General features: G+C 50.1%; 1 protein-coding gene across 3 annotated transcripts in view; it reads left to right on the top strand.

Moving 5' to 3' along the window:
* Positions 1-16,510, top strand: part of CTNNB1 (catenin beta 1) — a 97,743-nt gene that overhangs the window by 71,754 nt on the left and 9,479 nt on the right. For all 3 annotated transcript variants that reach the window (XM_069648272.1, XM_069648271.1, XM_069648273.1), the window contains exons 13-14: positions 2,564-2,685; positions 14,357-14,417. In XM_069648272.1, the coding sequence (XP_069504373.1) occupies positions 2,564-2,685; positions 14,357-14,417 (183 nt within the window). The remainder of the gene's footprint in view (positions 1-2,563; positions 2,686-14,356; positions 14,418-16,510) is intronic.

Here is a 16,510-nt window from a genome sequence, read left to right on the forward strand (position 1 = left end):
TGTTTTGGGCCCTCAAATCGGTCCTGCCATTCCTCAAGGGCAAGGTGGTGCGGGTCTTCGCAAACCATACCACCACAATGTTTTACATCAGGAAACTGGTGCCCTAGGTCCCCAGCTCTCTCCAAGGAGGTGCAAGACTTATGGCACTAGGCTGTTGCCCAGGGTATGTTACTTATCCCGTTTCATCTGGCAGGAGTAAAGCAGTCGCCAACTCTCTGAACAGGGAGCTCCGCTCTTGCCATGAATGGGAACTTTGGCCGGACCTAGTGGAGAACCTGTTCCTCAAATGGGCAATCCCCAGATTGACTTGTTTGCGAAGGACACGAAGTGCCAGAGGTTTGCCAGCAGGGTTCCCAAGCAGGGGAGCATGGGGGACGCATTCTCCTTCCCTTGGGAGGCCTCTTTCTTGTGTTTCTTCTGTTACTGCAAGTCATCGGTCCGCTCAAAAGGTGCCGGATGATCATTGCACCAGCGTGGCCGAGGCAGAACTGGTACCGGGACCTTCTCCGCCTGTCGACATCTCCACCAGTAAAGCTGCCGGTGGTCGCAGATCTTCTCACCATGGATCTTCTCACCATTGAAGGAGGTGCCATGATCCAGGGTCACAACCTGAAGGCCTGGCTCCTGCAGCGTTACGTTTTGGGGGCTATGATCTCCCGGCAGACTGTTGGGCACTAGAGAATCGTCTACTTTGAAAGGCTACGACTCCAATGGAAGAAATTTGCTATTTGTCATTCCCAGAAGATCGAGCCACTGTGCGTTGGGTACTTCCATATTTGGTGTCGTTGACCAAGTCGGGGCTGGCCCACGCCTTCAAGGTTCATCTGGCGGCTAGTTCCTGCTACACCAGATCTCCAGGTCGACAATCATTGTGGTCACACCAGTTGGTCAAGGAATTCCAGGGACTATTCCACTCGTTCCCACAGGTGAAGGCTCTGGCCCCGTCGTGGGAGCGCAATGGGCTCATGGGGCCTCCGTTCTAGCCTATGCATTATGCACCTTTTTGTCGTGGAAAACAGTTGTTCTCGTGGCCATCACCTCTGCACGACAGTGGGGAGAATACGGGACCCCCTCCTGTAAACCACCTTACTTGACTTTCCATGAGGGTGGTACTGCAAACGCACCCCTCCATCATGCCCAAGGTGCTGTCGGACTTCCATCTAAACGAGCCCTTGGTGTTTTTTGACTCATAGGTCGCTGGCTGAAAGGACTTAGTGTTGCCGGCTGTGGCTAGAGTGCTGAAGTTTTGTGGCCTGCTCGGTTTCTGGGAAAAACATCTTGGCTCTCTGAACTTTGGTCCAGTGAACCATGGAAAGGCCCAATCCAGGGCTTCCATTTCCAGGTGGCCCTCCAGCTGTATCAACCACCGTCACCGGTTGCCATACAGAACGCTGCCTGGCTGTCAGAGCCCACTCTACAAGAGCGATGGCTGCTACAAAGGAATTCCTGTCTGGTGTGCCCCTGCTGGACATCTGCAGGGCTGCGACATGGAGATCGCCGCACACCTTCATGAAATTTTACTGCGTCAACGGGGATTCCAGGGAAGAGTCCAGAGTGCCAAGCAGTGCTGCCCAACCTGGTCTCTTGAAGGTGAGCCTGGGGAGGAGGAGATGCTTCTGTTGAGCCTTGCCAACTCCTGTGGTTGTGCATGTGTACTGCTATAGTCTTTATTCATGATCATGTGAATCCATGCCAGACCCCATGCTGGAGAAGGAACAAGTTACTTGTAACTGCTCTCCAGCATGGATTCACATGCAAAGCCTCCTGCCTAACCCTCTGCGACTCTTCTCTTGGTCCTACTGCCACTTATGGCTGCCAGAGGAGGGGCTTGGGTAGAGGGCAGTCATTGGCTGTGGGCAGTATGACCCAGAGCTCAGTGATTGGTTAGGAGAAATGAAGCTTTAAAAAAAATGATTTACTGATGATTCCCAGCCTGACTGGGAATATTCATGCGCATGTGAATCCCTGCCAGACCCATGCTTGTTACTTTTCAGTAGACTAGTGATGGGGAAATTTTTTGGACCATCGATCATGGCTATCCTGTTTGGCTTAACAAGAGCAAGGTTAGGGTTTGATGCTAAATTGTATACAAACAAGTGTTTGCCGACCCATACGAAGTAGCCAAAAAGACTTGTTTTTCTCAAGTATTAAAGCTATTACAGCCCCAACCCACTAGGTATATTAGTGTTATGTAGTACAATTGAATTAGTTTACCTGAGAGATGGAGGCCTTTAATGCTATTAATTTACTGCTAGTGATTGTAGTGACCAAGTGTATGGAAAATAAAACTAGAAAGTAACTTGTTTTAGCATTTGCCATGCCACACTCATACATTTGGTACCACTCCTGGCATTACTAGTAATCTGCTCATAACCTGCCTGCAGCATCCTTGCTTCTCCACTAGTAATCGCATCAAAAACCTAATGGTCTGTTTTTCTACAGACTACCTGATTCATACACTTTTTTTGTCCTTCCTTGTTGCAAGTTTAATCAATGTATGCTACAGTACATCCACATGAAAGGAGCGACCTAAATCATTGCCTTTTCTCCTCACCTCAAATAGCAACCTATGCAGCTGCTGTGCTGTTCCGAATGTCTGAGGACAAGCCACAGGATTACAAGAAACGGTTGTCAGTTGAACTGACAAGCTCGCTCTTCAGAACAGAACCTATGACATGGAATGAGGTACAGAATTTGTTACTGCTTTGCATGTGTAGTTTGCAGCAGTTTTCGTTGCATGGAACTTAGATGGAACTGTGAATGTTGGCATGTGCCACACTTGGATGGCATCGTAAATGTGTACCATCTAGATAGGATTGTGAATGTTAGCATGTGCTACACTTAGATAACATTGTGAACAATAGCCTGTGTCACAAATGGATAGGATTGTGAATGTCTGCCAGTGCCACTTATAGATAGACTAGCTATTAGCCATTGCCACATCCTGACTGCATTGGGAATATTAGATGCCAGATTTCGATAGAATTATGAATGCAAGCTTGCTTGGCATATAGACAGATTTTTGAAGGTGGGCCAATGCCACATTTGGATATAGTTGTGAATATTGGTGTGCGTCATCTATAGAAGGGATTGGTAGTATTAGCCACTGCCGGATCTAGATAGACATGCAGAGATATTCACACACCACATCGTGGAAATTTAGCACCACTTCTAGACAGCAATGCCAATAACCAGCTCACTAACAATTTCACCCCTCTTCATACACCAACTCTAACCAAACGCAACAAACCAAACAAACTTCATTACACCAACAACTAAACAAAACCACTGTCGCACAACAGCATGCAATGGCTACCCACCGGAAAGCACCCCAAGCTCAGTGAACGGTGTTAACCGAACTGAAGCTTTTCCCCGCTGCTTCCCACGAACTCTCATTTTCAGATCTGCCAGGGGACCACTCTGGTGGTGGTTGCGGTACAAATATCCTTTAAGATAAACATGTCAATCAGCTTTGCACGGTTAAAAAAAAAAAAATCGGCCCTAGCTTGGTCTATAGTTGGAAGTGGGTGCAACTAAGGGTGTTGGTGGTGATTGAGTGGAATAGTTGCTTAAAGTATGTAAGTGGGGACAACCTGGTTGAAGACCACATTTTAAAAATGTGGTTGGTGTAAATGTTGGTTATTTGCACACACTGCAAACCACACTTTGAATGGATTGTCCACCCACCTATTCCTCATCTTGTGGTGATGCATCTCGTCAGCTTTGCTGCTTCGGAAAAAAAAAATATTCTCGGCAGAGGGTGCTGTATGCAATGCCCTAGTGTCATTCGAGAGCCTCTGTTGACGTCATTGTCGGTATGAATGGCGCATGCAGCATCCATTAGCTTTAGTTCTGTTTTTCCGAAAGCTTCAGCTTTGAGTGATTTACTGCATAGAAAAGTCTTCTTCGATCCCAAAGTCTAGCTTTACAAAATGCTACGACTGCAGGATAAAATTATGGGTCCTCACCACGTCTGCCTGTGGTGTCTGGGCTCTGGGCACTGTACCGAGATCTTGTCAGGCCATGACAGAGAGAGCTCTCAGAACAGAGTTAAACTCTGATGCGATACTCTGCAGAAGATCACATCCCTACTGGAGAAAGGTGGCATCAGTTTTTTCGGAAGGATCCATGGATAGTGGTCTCACTACTTCCTTGTACAAAAGGGGACTGCAACTCCTCTTGGACCTGAGGCACAAGTTCTCAGAACAAAGCAGGCATGTCGACCATTCCCTTGAGCGCCAAGGTTGGCGTCATATGCTTGCTTTCGTGATTGATCTCGAGCTCAGGCAGTACTACCTATTGTTTTTGACCTTTTGTGCTAATATTAACCTGTCTTACAGTTGCCTTCAGAGGTGGTGGCTGTGCTGAGGGGCAGAATTTGTGTTTGCCCTCATCGGGATGATTGGCTATTCTGACAATGCATGCAGGAGCAGTGTAAGACAGTTTTTCTGAAGTGCTACCATCAAAACCTTTCAAATGAGGCAGTACAAGACTCCACTCTTAATATAAGGCTGTACCACCTGAGGACATGGTAGTGTAGACAGAGCAGCTTAAGAGGGAGAGGGCTGTAGAATCAGTAGTGAAATTGTAATGCAAAGGGTCCAAAGATGCTGACACACTATACAAAAAACAAGGATTTATTTAAATACAGGTAGGCCCAGATAAATCTAGGGGTAAGTAAGCACTAACATATTACATGAAATCTCAATATAAGGTACACAGACCAAGTATAAACCTCATTGGGAACCCCTGACAGTTCTAGAGGTCCAAACCTTTTCATACACATAGTATAGGTCGCACCTATTCTTGGGGATTAAAATCCAATGGTTACTTTCACAATTGCATTCAGTAATGCAAGGCCAGTAGACCCTCCCAATTATACAATTCGCAGTACAAATTGGTCAACTGGACAATCTACTTTTTGTGAATAGTGGGACACTTATTCCAGGTGCAGTAAAAACATAGAACTACTTCTGTGATATCAGTTTTATACTAGGGGTAAAACCTAGTCCATTACAGGTGCTTTTTGAGATCAGTGAACCAGAGATGAGCAGTAACTTTTGTAACTTATTTTTGGGAAGGCACACAGAACTCTAGGTAAGTAAAACCCATACTTTATCTCACAAGCAGTCTGGGTTAGAGCTTTCCCAGTTGTAAGGATGACTTATCAGGGACAGTTGGAACCACATGATCTAGGTTAGATAGCAGAGGGAAAGTAAAACCCAATGTTAGACTTGCCTGACTCCGTTATTCTAGGTGGGCAACAACCTAATGCAGACTTACTCTGGACAGGCTAGCAGCAAGTCAGCGGAAGTGAGACCCTGTTGGGGGACGCTCCTAAAATGAGCCTGCAGGAATAATCTGGTGAAGCCAAAACTTGCCTTTTGGGAAAAGGCACAACCTAATCACAGCAGAGTAATATACAGTCAAATCTAATTTCTATTAGACTGGCAAAACGGTTTCTATGGAAGACAAAACACTTGCCCTTATTCTTGGAGCATGAGTGTTCTCAATGGGGGTGGGGGGGGGGGGGAATAGCTAGGGTCTAGTGTCCAACGGCAGGGTCAAGATAGGTTAAGTAGCAAAAGTGGAGTTCCTTAGGAAGACTAGGCGAACCGGTTAGCTGATGGTCCGCTGGCTTCGCAGAAGACACACTAGCAGGATTCTAGCAGTGGGACTGGGTGCACTGGATGAGAGGCCTCCCATCACAGAAAACGCCACAGATATCCTAACAGACTTAAGGTAAGTACATACCCAAGCCAACACAGTACCTCGGCATTAAAGATGATTTTTCAGCAGGACTACTTCAGGCTTTGCAGCCAAAAACCTGGTCTGAGGATTCCTTGTTGTTGTGACTGAAAACAGGACCTCGGAAGGAACTTTGCAGCAGGGATCGATGAAGGTTCTAGGCAGTTTCCCTCGCAGCTGAATGTGGTTCTCCGGCTTGTGCGCCTTTTCAAGGAGCACAAGAGGCCAGAAAATCGTGCTTGAATTCTCGTCGTTCCAAAGCACTGTTGCTGTGAATTTTTTTCGGACTCTATTCATGTCTCTGGAGATCACCAGGATACCCACAAAGTTTTAGCGAGATTCAGAACATGCACTGCACAGTGGCACGAGGTCCCAGGGTATTGGGGTATTGCAGCAATGCAAGGTTGCAGCAACGTGTGGAATGGCTCCAGTCCAGTGGGCCTCACCAGGCTCTGGGTCATTGTTTTCAGAGCCACCAGGTCGATTGGAAGGAAGGGCTACAGCAGGCTCTGGTTACACAACAGGATCTCCGGTTGCTGGAAATAGTTTCAGCCGCTGTTCCTTAATCATCCTCTTTGGTTTCTGTTCCAGTGGTCGACTACTCTTCAGCCTCCAGGGTTGCAGTATTTATCGAACTACAGCACAACCTCTGCATTCGCTCCCCGCATTTGGGATTTGTCCCCATTCAGGCAAGCAGGAAGACAAAGGGCTGTGGAGTTTTGGACTCCTTCCTCGCTTCCTGCCCTCAGACTGGAGCCCGGGTGTGACTCCCGCTGAACATAAAAATCGCACAAGGTGTTTACCGCTCTGGATGTTGGCGTAAATGACACACGCTAAAATGGCACTAAAGACCAGGGCCATTTTGGTAAAATGAGCACCGTTGGGTGCCTTAACTGCAGCTGTGCCCACGGTAAAGGTGCACCAAATTAATACAAGGCATCCCTGCCACCAGCCACTGAAGGTAAGATTGTCCCTGTAACAGAATTGTTAGTTTTAGTGTGAAAGGGATACATTGTATCGCCCCCCACAAAAGGTCTGGTGTGCTGGCATCACAGAATATAATGTAAAAGGATACAAGGTTCCTTTCTTTCTCCAGCATGGGGGGTCTGGCATGGATTCACATGCTCATGAATATTCCCCGTCAGGCCGGGAATCCTCGGTAAAGAAAAAATCAGTATCAGTTGGTAGTAACCAATTGCTGCTCTCTGGGTCATACTGCCCCCAGCCAATGACTGCCCTCGACCTATGCCCCTCCCCTGGCAGCCATCCTCAGATTTTTATCGCACGTTCAAGTGTTGGAAGTCCTCGTGTTTTAGCTCTCGAGCTTTTACTGCTTTTTTTCGTGCTTTTTCAGGAGATTTTTTTTCGGGTGATCGAGCCTCAAGCTCCACTGTATCTACTTCAGATAACGGGGACCCGTTTCGGAATTCTTCTACGGCCCTCAAGGGTGAAGTTTTCGTCGGGTTGCGCTTCTTGGAGGATTCCAGAAGATCTGTGGCCTACCTCAAAGGGCATGGCCCAGGACAAGGGAAGCTCGACGCCCGGATCCAAGCTGTTCAGGAGCTGCCCAGGATGCGGATTGCAAAATGTTTTCAAGGAGGACGAGCATTTGAGATGGTTTACTGCCTTCATGAGGACAAGACTCACGTGGAGAAAGACTGTGCGTTCTGCAAGAACCTGTCGGACGGACCAAGCAAGATCGTCGTTCCCGCCTCACCGCCTGGCTGGAGAAGCAGCAGGTGAGAAGGCGAAGAAAAAGTCTAAGCGGTCTTCTAAGTCCTGTGAGGGTGCCTCGGCGGCGGGGGCCCAACAGGAGGCCAAGCACTGCGAGTCTGCGGGCACCGGGAGTGCCGAAAGGCCGGGCTCCTCGGCTGCCAGGCAGGGTGTGACTTCCCCGGCACACGAGCCAGCGATCTGGTTCGGGGAAGAGGAAGTCCGGGAACCCGGGTAAGCTTCTGGAGAGGCCCCGGTTGATCTCGAAGGGAGCCGAGGGGGAGCGATGCGATGACCCTTGCGCCCCCAAACCCCCAAAAAGTGAAGGCCCAGGACGCACCTAAGGTGGTGAGGGCCTTGATCCACCCGGCAAAGGCTTCTATCGAGGTTGTCGCAGCGGCCCTGGTGAAGCCGGCAGAGGCTACGCCAGTGGAAGCGGCCTCGGGGCCCAGAGTTTCCCTGCCACTGCAGAGGGAAATCCTCTTTCCAGACCATCGTGATGACATGACAGACATCCCGTCAGCAGGTGCTGCAGCTTCAACTTCCACTTCCCCCGCTGGACAGCGAGGGCAAGAAGTTGGACTCCATGGGACGACGAGCCATGTCGGCGGCGACGATTAAGGCGGCCAATGCCTTAGCGATTGTGGCCCGTTACGACGGGGAGCTTTGGTTCAAGATGGCTCCTCTGCTAGACTTCCTACTGGACAAGTGGGCGGAGGCCCTACAGATTCTGCAGGAAGGTGAGGTGGTGTCGGATCACGCCATAACGGTGGCAATGGACATTGCCAATACCGGATTTCACCAACTGGGCAACAGGGTTTGCCTCCGACGAGAATGGCTCAAGGCGACTGACTTTCGCCAGGACGTCCAGACCAGAGTGTTGGACATGCCGTTCGACGGCAACAACCTGTTTGGAAAGATGGTGGATGAGTCCCTCCAGGCCATCAAGACCGACACGGAAACAGCCTGAGCCCTAAGAGTCCTTCAGCAATGGTGGCCCTTTCGGAGCTCTGGAGGCAGATGGGGAGCCTCCAAGGAACCGAGCGGTGGCTCTTCTACTTACCGCCAGGCAGCCCGCTCCTCGTCCCAGGAGGCCTACAGAGGCCGCGGCAAGCAAGTGGGGTCGCGCCGCCGTCGGCAAGGAGGCCAAGGCAGCAAGGCCTCTTCCAAGCAGGACTGAACCAGCCGTAGCGTCGGGCCCCCAACGAAGCACCCCGGTGGGAGGCCGGCTGACGAAGTTCATCAGCGTGTGGGAGTCCATCTCCGACCGTTGGGTGCTGGACACCCTGGCCCGCGGAAACTCGCTAGAATTTCAAAAGAAGTGTCCTTGCATTCCTTCCCGTGGCCAGGAAGGAGAATAACATCCCTCAACTTCTGTTGGAGGTAAGGGCGATGCTCAAGGAGGGTGCCAACTAGCTCGTCCCCAAGAGGTTCCGGGGCTCCGAGTATACTCAAGATACTTTCTCGTCAGAAAGAAGACAGCCGGTTGGCGTCCCATCCTGGACCTGCGTCGGATGAAGTACATCAAGGCACAGAATGGTCACCCTCCAGCACGTGCTGGGACAGTTAGAGGAGGGCGACTTCCTATCGTCACTGGACCTGGAGGATGCTTACTTCCACATCCCCATTCTAAAAGGACAGTTCTTCAGATTCGTAGTCCAGGGGCGTCACTACCAATTCAGATCCCTGCCCAAGGTGTTTACCAAGTGCCTCGCACCGGTGGCGCGGCTGCACCCGCAAGGGATCCACGTTTACCTCTACCTGGACGACTGGCTAATCTGTGCGGTCAAGAACTCGCCATCGAACACGGCAAGGACCGTCTGCCTGCTCACGGAGCTGGGATTCGCCATCAACTACCCCAAATCTCATCTGGTCCCGTCGCAGTTGGCACTATTTCTGGGACCGAAGCTCGATACAGTGAAGCGATTGGCATCTCCGTCGGAAGAAAGGACGAAGGCCATTTTGGGCAAGGTGCAGCGTGAGGTCCATCAAGTCCCTCCTCGGGATGATGTCCTCATGCACCTTGTGCCCCTTTGCAGACTTCGGATGCGTCCGCTACAAGAGTTCCTCGACGCCCGCTGGATACAAGCGGCAGGCAGCTTCGAAGACGGGATCCCGCTCGGAGTTCCGTCAGGCGATTCTATGGTGGGGTGCCCGTGCGCACCTTGTGGCAGGCATGGACTGTAAGGCCCGGCGTATCAGGAGATGGTAACGACGGACGCCTCCCTGGAGGGAGATGTGGGGTGGGCCCACACCGGAGATCTCCACGCAAGAGGCCTCTGGCACCCGGAGGAGAGGTCTCTTCACATCAACATCCTGGAGCTATGAGCCGTGTTCTGGGCGCTCAAATTGTTCCTTCCGTCCCTCAAGGACAAAGTGGTGAGGACCTTCACTGACAACACAACCATGATGTTCTACATCTGGAAGCAGGGAGGCACCAGATCCCCCCCCCCCCCACCCTCCCCCTCCCCTCCAGCCCTATCCAAGGAGGCCCAGGTTCTGTGGCACTGGGCCGTCTCCCAGGGGAGGTTTCTGGTTCCCTTCCACCTGGCAGGAATAAAAAACACCATCGCCGACTCACTCAGCAGGGAGCTGCGCTCGTGCCACGAGTGGGAACTACGCCAGGACCAGGTGGATCGGCTCTTTCAACGGTGTGGCAAACCCCAGATCGAACTGTTCGCGACGGCGACCAACTCCAGTGCCAGAGGTTCGCCAGCAGGTTCGCACAACCGAGGAGCATGGGCGATGCTTTCTCGTTCCCTTGGGACGGCCTGTTCCTGTACGCGTTCCCTCTGTTGCAGCTCCATCTCATCAACCAGCTCAAGAGGTCCAGGTGCAGGATGATCCTCGTCGCACCGGCGTGGCCGAGACAGATCTGGTTCCTGGACCTTCTGGACTTGACAGCGTCCCCACCTACCAAGCTGGCGAAGGACGCAGATCTTCTCTCCAGAGAAGGAGGCGCCATTTCTCCATCACGAGTCGCTGGGAGCCCGACGTGGTGCTGACCAGGCTCATGGGTGCACCATTTGAGCCTATGCTTTCGGTGCCGTTGAAGTTCCTGTCGTGGAAGACAGCATTTCTTGTGGCCATCACCTCTGCACGACGAGTGGGAGAGATCCAGGCCCTATCTTGCAAGCCTCCATACTTGACTTTTCATGACCGGAGGGTAGCGCTGAGGACGCACCCCTCCTTTATGCCCAAGGTGCTGTCAGACTTCCCCCCCCCCCCCCCCCCCCCCCCCTCATCGAGCCCTTTGTTTTGCCATTCTTCCCGTCGCCTTAGTCTCCGGCCGAGAGGACTTTGCACTCGCTGGATGTGGTTAGAGCGCTGAAGTTCTATGTGGACCGCACGAAGAGTTTTCACATCACAGCTGTTTGTGAACTTTGGACCTGTGAATCGAGGGAAGGCTCTCTCGAAGGTACAATTTCCAGATGGCTCTCCGGCTGCATCATGCACTGTCACCGGTTGGCAAACTGACCGCTGCCCGGCCATCCGAGAGCACATTCGACCAGAGCGATCGCTGCTACCACGGCGTTCCTGTCTGGTGTGCCCATGCTGGACATCTGCAGGGCTGCTACATAGAGGTAGACACACACCTTCATAAGATTCTACTGCGTCGATCGGGACTCCAGGGAGGAGTCCAGGGTCGGCCAAGCAGTGCTGCGCAACCTGTTCACTTAAGGTGAGCCTGGTGAGGAGGGAAGAGCTCTTAATGTTGAGTTGTTGTATTGCCTAATGTTGAGCCTGTTGCCACCTCCCGTGGTTGTGCATGTGTATACTGCTATGTATGCTTATATTCATGAGCATGTGAATCCATGCCAGACCCCATGCTGGAGAAGGACCAAGTTACTTACCTGTAACTGTTCTCCAGCATGGGTCTGGCATGGATTCACATGTGAACCCTCCCCTTCCCCTCTGCAGCTCTTCACTTGGTCATACTGCCACTTTACGTGCTACCAAATCTGAGGATGGCTGCCAGGGGAGGGGCTTAGGTAGAGGGCAGTCATTGGCTGGGGGCAGTATGACCCAGAGATCAGTGATTGGTTACTACTAAGAAAGACGGATCAGAAACTAAACTGATGCTGGGTTTTTTTTCTTCTCCCTTTACAGAGGATTCCCAGCCTGACGACTGGGAATATTCATGAGCATGTGAATCCATGCCAGACCCATGCTGGATAACAGTTACAGGTAAGTAATTTGTTCCACCCTTCGGACTCTAGTGCTCGAGATTAGAAAAAGAAATTTTGAAGGGGAGCCCTTAGAGCAACCCAGCAACCAGCATTTATTGCCAATAAGTAGTTTAAGAGGATAACTTAAAGAATCAGAAAAATGACACCCATGAAGACTAAAAAACGGAGTGTGGAAAAAGGTTCCCACTCACTGAGGTATTAAGGAAAAATATCCACTAGTAAAGCAACAGTTCTGGGGTTAACCCAGGTCGGGAAGATTTACCAGTTCTGTGAAAATCTTACCTAACTAGCAGCAACAGGTCAGCTACGCTTGTGACTTCTTGCACAAACCGTTTTCCCCTCCACTGAAGTCCCATGGAGCACCTTCATAAACACTCGTTCTTTGGATTGGTCCTGGTCTCTTCCTCTGGGAAAGCTTTCCCTCCTGAGGTCCAGGATCTGCACATTCAGCAGGCCATGAAATTCTGAAACGCCTACACCGTTCCGGCCCTAAACTTGATATGGTTGCAAGTCGTCTCATGGCGTCCTGCGTTTTACTGGTGCTGGAGTCGCTACTGAGAAGTGGGTCTTTTCAGTGAGGACTTTGTGTTTTGAGACAGCGTGACTATGTCCCAGAGCAGGGTATCCCAGGATCGCCTGCCGTGGGCCAGCAGATAACTTGATGGCTTGAGAACCTGTATCAATAGTTTCCAGAGGTGACTGGTTAGGAATGCCTCCTTGAAGGGCCGGGGAGCATAATTGAACGAGCTGATGATGAATTGATTAAGTTCCAAAAGAAACCAAACTGAACAATACTTGTTTGAGCTGACGAGCACCCCCGTAGTGCCAATTTCCTTGTATTGAAGTCAAAAGGGCAAATTCTATCTTGATCGTGACTGACTATAAAGTGCCAGAAAATAGTCCATCTCTGTGCATGGAGGCAGAGGCAATTAATCGGTTTTTGGGCATTGCCGAATTGGATCCATCTGCAGTCCAACTGGCTGGGAAAAAGTGGTAGTTTCTCTGAGCAGGTGCTTGGTTTCCCACAGGTGAGTTACCAGGAAGTTCTTTTGGAGGTCTTCAATCTCTGTCCAGTGCCAACAGGAAGGGGTTGTACTTGATTTGAACTTGCTAGTCATTACTCATGACCGCTTTGAGACCACCATGTTTCCCCGGATTGGGCCAGGATTACGTGTTACCCAGAACTATGGCCATCTGTTCTTCATGGTGTCCTCATAACAGGCTTGATCTCGGAAGCGGAATGCCCGATTTGCCATCTGTAGGATGGACTCCACCTTCACATCTAGCTTCTGAGAGATTTGGCTGCATAGACAGACCTTGCAGAAGACTACTTGGAGGTGTTGTTAGATGGCTGACCGTGAAATCTCTTGATTGCTGCTGTAGATCATGGGTGATAAATCCCCCTTACCTTTGCAACACATCTATGGTACTGTACTTTCTTTTACACCTTGCCTGATTCTAGTGAAAGGGAGAGCTAACTCAGCTTTCCTTAAGTGCATTCCTAAACATGGGTCAAACTTTAACATGCCACTTGTGATTCAATTCCTTGAAATCTTACCAACATGTCACCTGCTACTTTCATTGTGCCAACTTGGGATTTAGATCTGGTCTTGACTTGCCTGATGGGAGCCGATGCATTGCTAACTCAAATTCCATATGTGGAAACTATATTTTGGCAGAGACTACCTCCACACCTAGAGTTGGCAACTGCAACCTTTTTCCTGCAAGCCGCCTTGAACCATTTCTTTTCGAAGGACAAGGTGATGTTCGGAGTATGCCTGATCTTCCTAACGTGGTCTGGGTTTCTTTGTTCACAGATTGTACCTGCCAGTGTTTTACACAAATCTTTCCACAAAGGAAGAGTTTGCAGAGACTAGACCCAAAGAGGGCACTATGTATTTAGATCTCCAGGAAAGCAGTGGTACCAGATTTTCATGGGGTAGACTGGTCCTAGAATTAGCAAAGCTCTGACCCTAAGACATTATCAATATTGTCTTGTGTATTTGAATGTCCCTCTATTGCAGGGAAGGCTGCTAAAGAATAGTTCAGACATGGACACCTGCAAGGCTGCAACATGGTCCTTGCGACATACCTCCAAGGCATTACTGCCTGGATGCACTGTCTGGTCAAGACTCCTGTTTTGGTAGGACGGTATTGCAAAATGCCTTAATTTGACTTCACTATTCTTCCTCCTACATGACCATACTACTATGAATGTAAGAGGAACTGGTTGGGGCAGTCATTTTCTTTCTGATGGATGTTCCTCCCACAGATTCCTAATTGCAGTCTCATCCTGCGCCTCTGCTAGAGCTCTAATTGTTAATTGATTTCCTTAACGTGGCTGGGCATGAGGAGAAAATGGGGCACAACACAAGCTACTTGCGCAGACTTTGCCTCGGACCTTGGAAGGGTGCTGCAGAGGAAACTACGCCAGTGTTGCATGGCGCCAAGTTTCTGAGATTTGCGGAAGTGGGAAGAATGTATCCAAGATGAGTAACGTCCATCAGAAATAACATTACCAGAGGTAAGTAATTTGTTCTTTCAAAGCTGTAGTGCAGGAACTTAAGCAAGAACATGGGGAAACCTACTCCTCTTTACTACCCAAGGAAAAGTACTGGAATAAGATGGTATAATCTTTTGGAAATTCTCATGAAGCGTCCTCTGCATGCAAGTTTTGATGAATACCTTTTCTTTTGTTCTTTTAGACTGGGGATCTGGGACTCGATATTGGTGCACAGGGTGAGACACTTGGCTATCGTCAGGATGGTAAGCCTTTTACACTTTAACTTTCACTATTTGCGAAATCCCAGGTCTGCATGTCTCTAAAATGTCTAACATTGATAATTCTAAAGAAGTGGTACTGGGGGTACAAGCAGTTCTGGCATTTTGGTGGGGGCAGCAGCAATTCAAGCAGCATAAACAAGTTGATCAAAAAAACTTTCATCCATATTTATCATTCTATGGCCTGTTACTTTTCTTCAATATTAACTCGTGACTGCTGGAACAAAGCATGTGAAGCAGCTTAATTGGAACGGGAAATTGGCCTTCTTTGTAAAGGTTTCTAACCAACTATCAACCTTTTACTCGGCCAGGGCAGGAACAGTGAACTAACTTGCCACCCAATATTTTACATTGGGTAGAAGTAAATTTACCCTCGACTTTGCCTAGTGTGCCTTGGATCATTACAGAGATGGCCTTGGTTTACAAATGCAATCTTAGATTGCTCTTGCAGATTAACGGACTGTGGAAGTACTTGCATCCCATCCCCTTTCCTCTCCTGATGGGACTAGAGCATGATGCATAGCATTTTATAGAACTTTCTCGAGACCGGCGCGCAAGACATGCCTTCTCACGCCCCCTCCTCAATGCTCCCTCCTTCACATACTCCATGTCTGTCCCTTTATCCACTTGGGGCGTGACCAAGCAGACTGCAGCAGCTGTGCTGTGACTATATTTGGGAAAAACAATGACCACACTAATGCAAGGCACACAGCCACCCACAATCCAACAGATAGATGTGGCCAAAACAGCTGGCATGGAATGAGGGCAGCCAGTCTTTCATGAATTTTCACGACAGAATATTAGATGATATGGAGTAGCTTGGGGGAGGGAGTGTGGGGGGGAGTGTAATAGCAGCCCACATGGGATCCATGGACCTTTTCATAATCAACTGACTCCAAAAAAATAACGGTACACCTGGAGGTAATCATCTGCAGTGTCAACCTGTGGGATGCCACTCTAGATTCTTGGCCTGTTCCAAGGACGACTAACCTGGCTGGAATGATCTTCTACATACCTGACATCAATGGCCATCTTGCTCAGTTGTTTCCACCACCCTCTGACCTTTCCTCACCATTTGCTTTTCCTTTTACTAAAAGGAAATGTGAACCTTCTGCCATACTTGCGTCACGTCCCCTCCATACTGTATGGGCATCCCTTCCAAGGGACAGAAGACACAACCTTTTGCTCCAGAAAAAAACAGTTTCCATTTAAATTTAGAGGAGAGCAGGGGTGCAGCCCAGGGAGCATGCGCTGCACTGACTCTGCTACCACACCCCAGTCCCATTATCTGCATTGACGGGAACAGGCCGAATTCACCAGCGCTCCTGGGTTTGGCTTCGGCCTTGTAATTCCAGGGGTCAACTTTGAGTTACTGTCCTCAGGCATCACGGTGCACCCTGGCGTATGTCGACTGCTACAGGTTTCATCAGGTGTCCCTCCTGCAACGGGCTCTTTTCCAACTTCAGACCCCCCAAGCCCTCTGCCTACGTTGCCTTGACCAGACCACGGTTGGCAGTCTTGTTCAGCGTGTGACTCGCTGGCCTTAAAAGCGCTGAAGAACAGACTAGCCAGGTGTTGGGAGCTCTACCAGAAGTCGCCTCCAGAGGATCGCAAGACCTTTGTGAAGCATCGAACCAGGCCCAAGGTAGGTCCAATATTCTCCATTGCACCCAGCAAGGGACACTCTTCCCAGGGACACTCGGGTGCGGGAGGGACCAGTCAGGTCCTTTTACCAATGCTCACTGAGGCTGCTGCAGCTCTGGCCCGAGGGATCCTTAGATCCTCCCGATGACTGTTTAGGGACCAGAAGGTTCTTTTACCGGGTCTTCACCAGAGGGGCTCTGCCCTTGTACCGGCACCATGGGTCTAGGGTGTCGCAACTACCAGCCCTAGGCCTGAGGAGCAGGCTACGCCTTGTGATCCACACACGAGTCCTGGAGGAGGCTGGGCCCAGCGAGCTGAGCAAAATGTCACAGGCAGCCCGACAAAATGGCCGCCGCACCAGAAAGGGGCACCCATCCGCCAAAGAACGAGTGTCCAGGTGGGTGGACTACAGCCTACCCATCTTAAGCACAGGA

Source organism: Ambystoma mexicanum, chromosome 2q (assembly GCF_040938575.1).
Source record: "Ambystoma mexicanum isolate Mex_15411 chromosome 2q, UKY_AmexF1_1, whole genome shotgun sequence".
Lineage (NCBI taxonomy): Eukaryota > Metazoa > Chordata > Amphibia > Caudata > Ambystomatidae > Ambystoma > Ambystoma mexicanum.